The sequence below is a fragment of the Calypte anna genome, chromosome 1 (genome assembly GCF_003957555.1).
Source record: "Calypte anna isolate BGI_N300 chromosome 1, bCalAnn1_v1.p, whole genome shotgun sequence".
Lineage (NCBI taxonomy): Eukaryota > Metazoa > Chordata > Aves > Apodiformes > Trochilidae > Calypte > Calypte anna.
In genome coordinates this window covers 28,196,844-28,210,807 of record NC_044244.1, presented here as the reverse complement: position 1 = coordinate 28,210,807, position 13,964 = coordinate 28,196,844, and the positions used below count along the sequence as shown (strand labels likewise).

General features: G+C 35.6%; 1 protein-coding gene across 27 annotated transcripts in view; it reads right to left on the bottom strand.

Annotated features, from left to right (window-relative positions):
* The window catches only part of NRCAM (neuronal cell adhesion molecule), a 65,230-nt gene that overhangs the window by 17,203 nt on the left and 34,063 nt on the right, over positions 1-13,964 (bottom strand). For 6 of the 27 annotated variants that reach the window (XM_030469617.1, XM_008492810.2, XM_030469622.1 and 3 more), the window contains 3 exons: positions 13,283-13,487; positions 12,962-13,084; positions 11,277-11,453 (listed from right to left, as the gene is read on the bottom strand). In XM_030469617.1, coding sequence (XP_030325477.1) covers positions 11,277-11,453; positions 12,962-13,084; positions 13,283-13,487 — 505 coding nt within the window. Of the gene's footprint in view, positions 1-221; positions 375-1,432; positions 1,559-10,087; positions 10,124-11,267; positions 11,454-12,961; positions 13,085-13,282; positions 13,488-13,964 lie in introns of all 27 variants that reach the window. The other 21 variants (XM_030469602.1, XM_030469603.1, XM_030469604.1 and 18 more) reach the window with 13 other exon arrangements.

Genomic DNA, 13,964 nt, shown 5'->3' with positions numbered 1-13,964 from the left:
AATCTAAACACCAGACAAGTCAAGTGAAAGGATGAAAACATTCATCATCTACATTAAATAAGTGTGCTGGCATTAGAAAGGAGTTTATGAAACAATTTAATATTGTTCTAAAAAAAGGAACATGCAAAGATGCTGACTCCAACATCTCTTTAGCTCAGTGTCTCAGCACTTGCTCTACCACAGTTCTGGCTACAACAGAGAATGGGTACAGTGTGCCTCACCTGGACCTGTCTCAAACACATCCTCTGAACTCCTAAAACCAGACAGGCCCTCAGCACCAACCCGGACTTTATATGTTGTTCCTGGTGTTAAACCCTTTAACACAAAGAAGCTTCGAGAACCATTTACAATTTCTTTTTTCCAATCTTCTTTGCCTACAAAAATTTTAGGAAAACAAGATATTGGAATTTTAATTTTCTCTGTAATACTGGAAGTTTCTAGACAGAACACTATCAACAGTTACTCAACTCAACTATGAATTGGCTGAAAAAAACCCAAAAACAACCATTTTCTCAAAAAATAGTAAAATCATATAAAATTATGACTGAAAGTAATATATTGCATGCAATATATTGGAGAATACATTATACATCATTATGAACCTATTTTAAACATTTGTTCCATTGTACTAGAGAAATATTAATTTAATTTATTTTTAATAGGCTTATTGAACTTGCAATTATAAAATACATTAATATGGATTTTAATCATCTAATTAAATTACATTTCTGTAGTTTCAGTCAATTTTAGTTCATCTGAGTTCTACTTCAAAACCTTAACTTATCATGTTTTCTGATAATTTTCTTTTTTCTTGTACAGCTTAGGCTAATTCTTTTACCAGTATCCAGAAAAAAAGCATTAATATTCCAAGTCTCAGACTGTTGATCTTTAGCCATAAAATTAGAAGTATTTGAATAGAAGAATCTTGGGTTTATTACTGCTGGTATTATCAAAGATTAAAAATTGGGTTTATGCTAATACAAGTACATAAGTTGGTTGACACCTTATTTAAGGTAACTTAACAAACAATATTTTTCTTCGCTCTCTTATTTAATTCTTTTCTTTTCCTGAATCATGAGTAATTTATGAAAATGTTATATCCTATTTTAATGCAAGTAATCATATTTTTACATGTGTAATGACTACATGACAACTTCATGCAAACTACATTTTTACAAGTTCACATTCAAAAGAATTTATAGAATAATATAAAGGAACAAAGACTGATATTCTACCTGAGCATCAAATACCTGCTACCTATTATATTTATTAAAATGAAATTTTATCTTCCCAATCCAATGAAAGAAAAAAATCTTTTAGATATTTAAGAGCTACCATTAACACTAGGTCAATTTAGGACCACATTTACTACAAAAAATCTTTGAAAATATATCTGAAAACATCAGTAAAATTCAATGAAATGACTTCTTACTGCCTGCTACACCATATTCAACATAAAAGTTCGCATGATCTGGTCCCTCATACTCCCAACTGATATTGGCATAGGTCTCAGCAGCAGCTGTTGTAACATTTCTGATCCTTGGGTAAAGTGGTTGCACTGAATACACAATAGAAAAACAAAGCAGAATACGAAATTGTGACTTCATACATTAAAAAAAAAAGAATATTTTAAAAGGTTATTATGTTAATTTAGACTGTATACAGTTACATATAGTGCATTTGTCATTGCTTCCATTACTGGAAATTGGTGACTTAAAGTAGTACTGTCTTAGGTAGTTCAATCCTAGGCAGTTACTGCACTATGAAATTATAAAATAAAATCTATGTACTCTACAGAGCATGCCCTGCAGCACAAAAACTGCCAAATACTTAGCAACAGCTAATTGTCAAAATTCTGGAAAACATCATTTCTCTGTATCTAGAAGTAAAACGCAGACAGCTGGAACATGAGAACATTGTCAAGGTAAGGGGAGATGGTAGGTGAGAAGAGTGGTATGAAGGTGGTACAACCTCCCTTTATGCCAGATGTCACTGAATGGACTAGAAATGCCTCAATGGCAAATCCTTATAGGATTTTGTCTCTACTGCATGGATAATGAGAAAAAAAGGAAGACAATACCCTTATAGAATGTTGGACGGACAGTGTGCATAACTGGGGAGGTTGCAAAAAGGGTTTCTGAATATCCTTCACCAACACAGATAGTAGGAAAGAAAAAATAAGAGTGAAAACACTTTGTATTGAAAAGGAATGTTTAAATAATACAGTAAATCCTTACCTGTTAAATTAATAATGCATGCATACTCCAAGTTCATGCAGGAGTCAATTAGTTTTACTTGTTAAAATAAGAAGCAGCTAAGGGATACATATGGATAGTAAAACAAACTGAAGCGTGTGTATAGTGATGCCTTTGGTACCTGACAACATTTCTGGAATCAGCTTAATTAATATCATGGATTCATGGCACCTCTAGAAGTTGGACCATTACACATCAGATATTAGAAAGCTGGTATCAAAATACTCTGTTGTGAAGGATACAAATCACTGGAATGCAAGAAGCTGTTCATTTTAAGGTACTAAGCCTTACTGCTGACATTCTCCTCAGACAACAGCACTTTTCACAGATAGGCCTGACACCCACATCCTGTAATTAGCCACTTCTTTGTTCAAACCTCCATTCTCTCATCTCCAATTCTACTTACTACTATTTTTGTTTGCCTAATATAATGAAAACTAGGTTTTATTAGTTTTAGAGAGTGTAACAGTGCAGACAGAAAGTGGGTGCTCCTCAAAGGCATGAAATTAGTTTTTAATGAAAATGCCCTACTTGGTTTGCCACTGACTTTTCCATCCTGCTAAAATTATGTTTCTGTCAGAAACAACATCAAAGATACTTCCCAAAAGACCATTAAACAGCATAGGTAGAACCTAGTCTCTGTAAAGACAAATGGCAGAATTCCAATGGGTTCACCTATGCCAAAAGATAAAATGACAAAAAGCCTGCTCTCAAGGCAAGAGGTGCTGCACAGATTTTATCTATGTACTTAAATTATTTTCTCTGAAAAACAGGATGGGTTTGTCCATATGGCTGACTGGAAGTAGTTCCAAATTAGATTTAAAGAGAAAAAGGCTTACTTTGGCATAATACAATAAATCTGTACACAAGCCCTTAGTAAAGACCGAATAATATGAGTATCATGTCTTAAAACTACAGTTTCCAAGCCTTAAAAAAAAAAAAAATTAAAACTTAATTTATTCAAATTTAGCCAATTACCCTGAAACTGTATTCTCATTATTACAAATTTTCACAATATCAGACTTTTAATCCCCATGCTTGCATCAATTTTTTGTCTTATGTCTATTTTGTTAGTACTTTTTTAACTCTTCAAATTGTGTTAAACCCCCATATTTGACGCCTTAGTAGGTAAGTCATGCCTATATATTTTATATGTAATTTCTTTCACCAACCAAAAATTGTAAGCTATTTATTATTTAAATAATAAAGAATATATTTTTATTTGGCTAAAAGCACCTGAACAAAATCAAACTGAAACACTAGCTATAAAAAAAAATAGCCATATAGGTTACTAATTCAGTGACAAGACCCCTGAGAAATACCAGAGCCAGAGCTGTCTATGAGAAACACAGTGTGTAACCATATACACTGTGGTAATGCAAGAGGATTAGATTCTTTTTCTCTTTGCCACTTGAAGGTAGCAAGAGGAAAGAATTGCAGGCTCTAAATTTAGAGAGGTGCAGAGTCTGAGATGGAAGACAGGATATATAAACTTTCTTGCTCATTTGCACAGAGGAACAGGTGTTTGTTACAATCAGCATCTAAGCATTTGTTCTGTGTTGAGAAAACAACTGGCTTGTATTCTACATATGACTCTGTTTTGTTTCATTAAGTGATATTTTATCAAAACCATATCTTCCTGGATTTTAGTTTTTCACAGAAGATGTGCCATGAGCAGCACAGATGTATGACTGGTATTTGTCACCCATGTTAAAGACAGCAGAAACTATCAGTAATGATCTGCTTCAAAGAGATGCCAGAGTTCTACCTCCCTTCTCCCTCCTCCTGCCCCAGCACTTGGGGATGAAGGAAACTGTCTCATCTTGTGTGAAAGAGTCCAGACAGATGACTTCTATACCACTAAACAAATTTAATGATCACCTTTCCTGTAAAACTTCCACCTTATCTTGAGGGGTTTTTTGTTTGTTTTTTGTGTCTCCAATGTTTCGTCTCTGATTCAAGAGTTGCCTGCTAGATTTAAGACTTGGTATCTAGTAAATGTCATTGGTCTATACAATTGTATACAACAATTAAGTTGGCCCTAAAAATTACTTCATTCTCTTGGTGTCTTAGCTTCCAAATCCTCTCAAGTGACATATTTATGCTTTGATTTATCAGGTGTACTCTTATCTGATTCTTACCAATACCTGTTTGTATAGGTTTATCCATGTGTAGTATCTGGTCAGATTTCAGTTCCAACTTTTTCCCACTGAATACAGTGCACAAAGGAATTTGTTCAGTGGCACAATTATTTTTGAAATAATTATTTTTTTTTTAATTCTTTCTCTTTTTCACCATTTCTTGATCTAATTCTCCAGCAGGCTGGGAGAGTTTAATTTAAGTCTGTTAAATGTGCCCTATTTGCGACATGAATACACACAAGATATAAGATGCCTGATGGATCCTGAGGGGCTGACAGCCTAGAGTTCAAGTAGTTACATTCAAAGCTTGTCTCCAGTCTACCCAGGCTCTTGTCTTCTCAATCAGCACACCTCTGATTATAATTAACCTCAGTTCTTCAATATGTTTCCCAGCACCCTTCACAAATACAAAATGTGTAATTGTCAGCTGGCTGAAACCCTCAGCATGTGCAAGCACCAGTTGGTAAAAAAAAGGGGGGGGTGGTAAAAAAAAGAAAGCTTTGTCTCAGGCAGCCAGAGTTTTGAGTAGCAGAGCCCAGAGCTCTCTTACCCTGTAACCATGCACAGTGCTGGGCAGCAGTGCTGACAAAAGCATTGTTCTAAAACTGGTGGGAATGGGTTGTTAATAAGTTACAGCTCTTATACAGACCAACTCTTACTCAGCTAACTCAAGTAGATCAAGCTTCTTTATTCATGCTACAATACAAGGCAAAATTTAGCTGGCAATTCTGACTGTGGTTTTATTCCAGTAGTGAGATTTGGTACAAAAGCATTTGCCAATTGTTAGGAAAGATGCTCAAAATAAAACTTCCCTTTCTTTTCAAATTAATTCCAGTGCTCTTTTTTTAAGTGGAGTTTTTTGTAGAGTTTTATTTAGTCTTCCAAACCTCCAGGAACACAGATCCTCCAAATAACACATTTGCAACAGCAGAATTGATAGAATTTGGTAAGAACATGATATGAGGTCTAAATGGGTTTTAACAACAAATCTCTCTCAAGGTTTAGTGAGCAGAACAGTAAATTACATAAACCCCAAAGTGACCAGACTTCTGCAAGTTTCATGAGATTCACCTGATCTCCAGGAAAAAATGTCAGGGAAATGGTAAGATAGGTGTGAAATAGAAAAAAACTGCTGTGTAATATATCATATGCAATTAGTTAAAATGCAGATATAAGGAGAAAAATAAATTTAAAGGGAAAAAACCTCACAGCCACATTCAAGAAAAGGTAATAAGATTTGGGTAGAGCCTGCAAGACACAGAGAAGGATTTTGCTTCTGTTTGCTTTTTAACCTGCAACTTTTACAGTATGAAATTCAAGCCTTAATGGAACAGTAGAAGTGAATTCCATTTCTGGCATTTGTCGCTTCTAAGATTATTTAGGCCATTGTAAGAGCATTCCTGTAGTGCAAGAAATAAAGAAGACAGAAGAAATGCAAGAAATCCCTTCACTGATAAGAATTTAGCATGGGATGGCTTTTGTGTAATGAAAGGTTTCTGGAGAAGTTTTTGCATTGTAATAATAATTTTCTCTGGTCTAGCATGCAAAGCACCATCATTGTTCCCAGAGGACTTAAGAGAGGGCAAAACCATGGATCTACAAAGCAGGCTGTACTGAAAGAATCACGTAGATGTATCATGAAAAAGTCCACAAGCTGAAGGAGCAGTGCAAAAATACTATAATCAACCTGAAAAAAAAAAGCAGCTCAAGCTTGTTAGCAAAAAATATGGAAACATTATGTGAAATGATTCGAAGAGGGAAAGGAGACAGATGGTGGGCAGGGAAAATTATTTAAAGAACAGCATTTTGTACAGAACAAAGAAAACTGATATCACCCTATCTTCGAGGATGGAAGACAGAATCAGAGATAGATCAGAGATAAGCAGTCATCTAAAAATGATTTCTAGCCTTCAGTGAAGAGCTATGCAATGGATCTTCAGCCAGGAAAAAGGAACAGGTTCAAGCTCAGAGGCTACACAACCTGTTTTTCTCCCTTGCAACAAAAGTTATTTCTTTCAATAATGCTTGAGCACTGAAATCCACATAAAGAAGGCAGATCAGCCTGAGTACTGCCCTGAAAGGAAGTCTTAGCTTCAATTAGAGGTCACTGCAATCTCACAATCTTATTTTAATTGGATTTCAATACTGCAGGTGACTGCATGCATGCAGACCTTGCTTTGAAATAAAAGTGTGAACGAAATAAAAAAGCAACAGAAAAGTGAAACAAGAAGGCTTGTGAAATGTAGAGGCTGACAAGTGATGGGATGGCTGTGTAGACTTCAGCTTACCACAAAGACAAGGGTGAGCCCGTGAGGCTGCTTACTTTAATTGGCAACTTTCATTTCTACCACTGTTTTCATTTCTGTTCTTCCCACTCCTCTATAGTCCAGTTTTTTAAAGCTTCTAGTGGAAAAGGCTAGGGAAGACCTCACTCCAGTGATCACCTGATTCACCTTCCAGCTGCTATTATAATCATTTCATGTATTCAGGCTCTTATTCCCTAGTTTCTCTAACAACTCTGTCACTTCGTGCCTGTTGTTAGATGTCAATACATAAATGGCAATATCAATGCATATTGCTCATCTAAAACTGGGTATAACACATATTTTACATACACAATTTTCAGACATTTAGAATAGAAGTGTCTAAGAAGACAAACAATATTTTTTCTCTGTAGTCCCATGATTTGATCAGATTTAAGTCATTCATAACATCACAGTATTAAGAAGGAAAAAAAAAAAAGATTGTGCAAGTCAAAGAGAAGTATCAACTGTAACAGGATAGCTTGCACATCTACTAAAACAATGTCTCATGATTTAGCCATGTGGGATTGTGAGAGAATGACAGGGATGTCCTCTGTTAAGTTTTCCTTAGAAGAGAAACAAAACCTCAGTTCTCATAATTTGCCAAGACCCATTTTATTTCTGCTATTTGATGCCATAGAACTGTTTGTCTAAAAAACTTCTTTATTAGAATTGTGCCCATATTACAGGGAGACAATAATTTCCTCCTTATATTGCCTCCTATTAAATAGAGTGTCTAAGTTCTATTCATGCCACAGAAATAAATGATTCTTTTATCCAATTGCCTTGACCTTGTATTTTGGGTTTTCATCAAAAATTATTATGCTACTCTATGGGAAAAATGCACAAAACTCGCTTCTCCACTTAATGGTTTAGAATATACTGGAGATCTTTGCTTAACACCAGTACAGTCATTATGATCACAAAAACTCAGTGGGGACAAATATGAAAAGTTTCAAGTGTAGTATTAAGCAGACTGTGGTCACTTTTGTTGTTTTTCAGGTAATGAAAGAGAAGAAAGAGCCCATGCCTGTCTAAAAAGACAGCAAAAGACATATGATGTCAAGAGACAGGGAATGTATTTCAGAACTGCAATAAAAATCTTGAGACATTCTAAGATCCTTAGATTTACTGTAGGAGTATTTCCCTCTGCCTTTTAGTATATAATTTTACTCTGAGAATTGAAATATGTCCCAAGCTTCACTGCTTGCCCAGGTTTAGATGATTTTAATTCCTCTGGCAGTTTATGACTAATGTTTCTGACTGGCCAAGCTGCAGGTCTTCAGGGCCAGCCAGCCAGGAAAAAACACCAAGTACAGAAATTTCAGGCTGGCTATTATCTGAGACCTGTTCTTTCTTTTCGAATGTGCTCAAATTAAAGGAGAAAGAATAACTCCATTTTTCTCATATGTTCTGCCCTTCTAAATGAAAAACTGAGATATTTTTACAGATCACAAAAAAAGTTGAGAATATCTGAATTTCAGCTTCTTTTTGGTTTAGCTCTGGGTTCACATTAGTAGAGAACTGCATACACATACAGGCTCTCTTGCACTTAATGGAGGAGTGAAAATTCACTGCTGGGTACAGCTTCTTCTTGAGTGGGCTGAGTATTTCTACCTTCCAAATCCACCCCCTTATGAGCCCAAATAATTTTGGCACTTGATCTTGATAATATGATCCTCCTTTTCCTTCCTCATAGTCCCTGATCAGTAGCAAAACAGTTAATCATGTTAATGTAAGTAACCACTGAGAACATTCATCTCAGACCTGCAGCAACTCAGATGTCCTAACAGATGTCATGGCTTTAGTTCCAGCCTGTTCACAGTTCCAAAGTTTTCTTTGCCATTGTAAGAGCTAGATCCTACAGGAATATGTGAAAACTTTGAAACCATAAACAGCATGGAACCAAGACATCTGCTTAGTTTTCAGAGAATCTGAGATGACAGCTCTGAAATGTGAGCTGCTCCAGCTGATCTTACAAAGACAACGCTTTCTGCTAGCCACAGACTGTGATACAGTTATAATTAGATCTCAGGATCACACAGAGAATCCATTTTTCCTTGCATGAGTTTTCAGTCAGCTATAAATAAGGAGAACTTAATTTACATTTCTGCTGTTAATGGCCAAGCTAGTTTGATTGTTCCAATCTGTGATGACTTCTCAGCTAGTAAACTAAAAACCAGTAAGAATGTCTGGTCACTAAAATCCACAATTCCATACACTTACCAGAAATGCATCTGACATTAGAGTACACTTTTATATATATATTACATATGCACAAATACATGCCTATGTATGTTTTTCTCTCTCCCTCTTTTTTTTTTTTTTTTATTTATACCAGATAGAGTGAATGGAGTTCTTTTTCATGGCTATCATAATTCAAAACACCCTATCACCAAATGGGGGCAAAAAAAAAATCTAAAACAATTTATGCTGTCTAGTTTGTAAAAAACATTGGGCACTGCATATACAGATTATTAGTTGGGATGTTTGCAGCCTAAAATCTGAACCACAGTTCTTCATTAGTGTTAATGACAGCTCTGTGACAAAATGACACATACAAAGAGGCACCTTTTGGACTCATAGCTGTGCAACAATCCTCAGTTCTGTCTTTGCCTCTGACAGGAATATGAAAAAATCTGTTTGCCAAAATGTGAAGAATACCTTATTTGACAGAAGAACTGCATCACAAAGAAGTAAACATCACTGAATTCAGGAATAAGGATTACAATGGGTTCCACTCACTGAAATATCCTCAAGTACTGACTCGCAAGATCTGTGAACCTAAGCCATGAGGAAACCATTTGCCTGTATATTCCATCTGATACTTGAACTGAGAAGTATACACAGGGTATTGTCAGTCATCTGTCTCCTACGCACAGTTGGCTTGCAAATGAAATAGATGTGATCAAATGGGTAGCATTAATCAGCAGTGGGAATAAGAATGCATCTATTTTTTTAAAACAAAAAATGCACATGGCACAGGCAGTAAAAAAAAAAAATCTCCTTTGCAAAAGTGCTGGTTTTTTCTACTCCAACTAATCAGTGCTAGTGCACCTGGATCCTGAATATTTATGGCAGTAACATACATCTGTTAAATGTTCAGAAATAATTAGACTTTGCTGAAGCAAAGCTAATGAATTCCCCTGGAACTCTGTGGCAAAATAAACAGATGAAAGGTATTAATAAGCATTCTGGACTCCTTTTTTAAAATAATAATAAAAAAAAAAAACCCAGACATTAAAACCCAGAAATGTTTCCTTCCAGCACTGATCAATACTTTGTATAGCAATGTGTAGTCTGAGATTTTCTGTCCTTACCACTGCAATTTCCCCTTTTGCAACACTGCAAATCCACACATTAAGAAATCATGCAGTTTCATTTTTACCTTTGCCTGCACCTACAGCAGGACGGAGAATACCAGCTTTGATGGAGGAAAACAAGAATAGGAACACTATATAATTAGATACAACACCAAAGGGAACATACATATATAATTTCATTATAAACCATGAAAGCATGCAGACTAGATAAAATGTATTAATTCAAATACATTAGAAACAATTCACTTATGCTGAACATTGACAGACTATTACAAGACAAAAATTAACATACATGCTTTTACAAAATTTTAATGGTCATGCTTGTTAGGATTTATTATTTCAAAAAAATTTAATTCAGATGCATCCTTAAGACACTACTAGAGAAACTGCACTGCATATTGACTAATGTAGGGCAATTCCAATAAACTATAATGTGACTGAGCATAAAAATACATTAAAAGATATTATCAAAGTTAACTTTTAATGTTAACGTGCAAAATCTCAACTCTCCCCTTTGCTTTAAATTACTGTTATTTTTTTAAACTTTCATATTTAAATAAATAACATCTTCAACAAAATAACTGAAAAAATCAGAGGTGTGGAATGTAAATATCTATAGATCTATATACATTTGGAGATCTATAATGGTCTATAAATGAAAATATCACAATGTAAAGAAATCTGAATGCAAAAATTACGGGATTGTGCAATATATTTAAAGAACATTCAAATTTTATACAATGTCACCAGTTACTTGAGGCCATAGATGACCAATTAATTTCTTCAGCTTTTTTAAAGTTAGTTATTGCCATCTCTGTGAAAAAAAGTTTAGACCTCACAGAATCTCTTACATACTTGAAAAGAGAAATTTTACTCTAGCCATATAGGTTCATAATTTCAGTATTCCTCCCACAGAATGTCAGCAAAGCAGAATAGGTGGAGAAAGACCACTTAAAATATAAAGTTACATGAAACTTTGAAGCTCAAAAAAGTGAGGGTCTTGTATTTTGTAAATTTATATCAGAGAGGCTTCAGAAACCTTTTGGAGCTTCCCCTATAGTAGAAAAACTTTGCACATCCTTTCTTAAAAACTATTTTAAATCCTTTTTTGTGTATAATACAGTTAAAAAAGCTCTAGAGAAAAACCTACTAGGCACTATTTCCTTTATGGAAGGAAGGGGTAGTCAATATTTTTAATAAAGTTTGTAGAGTTTTGTAAACTCAACAGGTTTTCTTTATACATACCCATCTTACCTTCATCCATAATCGTTACTGCTTCCTCAGTTATCTGATTTCCTGATCCAACTGAAGTTTGTGCATTAAAGTAAAACTTGTACCGTGTGCTGTAATTTAAATTTTTTAGTATCAAGCTGCTCTCGTTGGCAGGAATTCTTATCTCTACCAAGGGACCTAATTCATGGGTGTTGTTAACTGTTACAAGGAAGAAGAAGAAGATAGGAAAATAACATACGTTATCTTTGTGTTAAAACAGGCCTCTTTATTTGCATTTGTTTGTCTTTTTTGTCCTCTGCACTGTTCATTTCGTGTTATATGAATTGTAATCTACAGTTTCAAAAGAAAGTCACCTCTGCATAAAAAAGAGATCTAGGTCAGGGGGTAAAATTAAACAGGGAGATAGGAAACATGTAGTGGAACAAAGCAATCAGACGCCTCTGATTACCGAGAAGTGGGTGTGAGCCGGTATCAAATCCACCTGTGCCCAATTAGGGCAGGCCCCCCATTGAGCATGTGCAAGACCAGGGGGCCAATAAAAGGTGAAGCTCACAGCCGCAGACTAGCTCACTCCCAAGCACTGTATTACCTTCATTGGACCACTAGCGCTCATTGCCTCCAAGGTGAGGCTCTCGTGGCGCAGCTGGTTTAGACCCAGTACTGCAATGCCGAAAGCCCTGGGTTCAAGACTCCACAGAGAGCCTCACCGTGGAGGCGATGAGCGCTGGTGGCGCAATAAAGGTAATACAGTGCTCTAAGACTGAGCTAGTTTGTGGCTGTGAGTTTCACCTTTTATTGCCCCCCTGGTCTTGCACATGCTCAATAGGGGGCCTGCCCTGATTGGGCACAGGTGGATTTGATACCGGCTCACACCCACTTCTCGGTAATCAGAGGTGTCTGATTGCTTTGTTCCACTACAGAAACACCTACAAGTTTTTAAGTTCAAGTTTCATTCCTCTAAGTATGTGAATCCAAGGCAACTGAGTCCACATCAAATCATCTGAACTTGCACATATTTTAAACATGGACCATTAAAAATTCTGAAATTCAAAACTGGTTACCTCATAATAAATTCAATATTCTTATGAAAAAAAAAAACCTGAAGTCACTTTTATCTAATGCTGAGGAACAGTGGAAGTTGGTAAGTGGAAAACAACAAATGCATGAAAATCTCTTTATTTCCAGTGACACTGCTGACAAATTTCTGGCAAGTAAGCAGTGGCATGGGGGTCCTAAGCGAGGGACTTAGAGCTCTGAAATGAGCAAACAGCACCCTTACAATTTTTTTTCATTTTAAAAATAAAATACCATGAAAACTGAAGAAGCAGAGAGCAATATCATTGGAAGAATTTTGATCTACTTACTTCCAATGATATTTTATCTGCAGTTAGAATATAGGGTAAGTGGTAATATCTTGCTAATAACTTGGCTGTCAGTTATATGTAGTACTTCAGTCCCCATTTTTTTAGTGAAAGACAGTTTGAAGAAATAGAAGTAATGGAAAAATGCTAATGTTGTACATGAGCTAGTGAAGCTTACAAAATAGAGTAATTTAATTGTCAAAATAAATTAATCTTTTCCAAACTTGACATCTACAATGCAATCATTCTTATGTACTTCATAAATCTGAAATATCTTTTTTTAATAGATTGCTATTTGGTAGACACAATGTCCCAGTTAAAGTTATATATTCATTACTAACTTACTCGGCTGAAACTTCAGTATATATGATGTCAAAACACCATTTGGATGGGTAGGTGAACCCCACTCCAGAGTCAGAGAGTCCAAAGTTGGGTTAGTAATCTTCAAAAAGGATGGTGAGCCGGGAACTTTAAAGAAAAATATACAATAAATACAAAGTAGATTAATTCAAAACAACTCAAGGATTATTAATTCTTAAGACTATTAACTGTATTAAGACAGATAATTTTATGATGTCCAAGATGAAAATTTAACAATTGCACCCTTAGTGTTCTATTTCTGAATATACCACATTTAGTTTATTCTCAAACTTTCTCATTTCATACCTCCTTCAGGGGTTCTAAATAATTTGTCTGGGCTTGCTGGTCCTTCTCCTTTACCATTAACAACTCTGACATTCAGCTTGTAAGAACTATAGGGCTCCAGCCCTGGCAACATTCCCAAAGTCTTGTTTCCCCTGAAAGTCAAGATCTTTTTTTCTACATGCCGCCTACTCCTTCTGGATAGACTCTGCACTTTCCAGTAGTAAACCTGGAGACAAAAGAAAACCTACAGTGAGTGTTTAGGTGTTCTGATTTTACTAACTCTAAGCTTTTCCATGAGTATCCATGAATTAAGGTAGGAATAACTGCAATTTTAATAAACTCAGGTGAAACATATCATAGAGCTTTACTGCTCCAGAAATAGCCCTTGTCTAGGAACAGTCATGTCTACAAAAGTGGGTGAAGATTACCACCTGCCAGTTATGCTCATGCTTAAAGCCAGTTTGACACAATTTCTGGTTTGGAAGAGCTTTGCTCTATGTATGTGATGGTTATGATGTAGCAAGCCTGTCTGAGAAGCAGGATTCACTGATAACATCCATTGGAACACAGTCTGTGAAACTATTATAATTTTTTAAATCTTCACATATTCAAACTGAATGTCAAACACATCCCATTTTTTTTCAAGGACCATGTAAAACTGGAACTTGACTGAACTCCAAATTAACTGTGTCAGTGCTGGTGC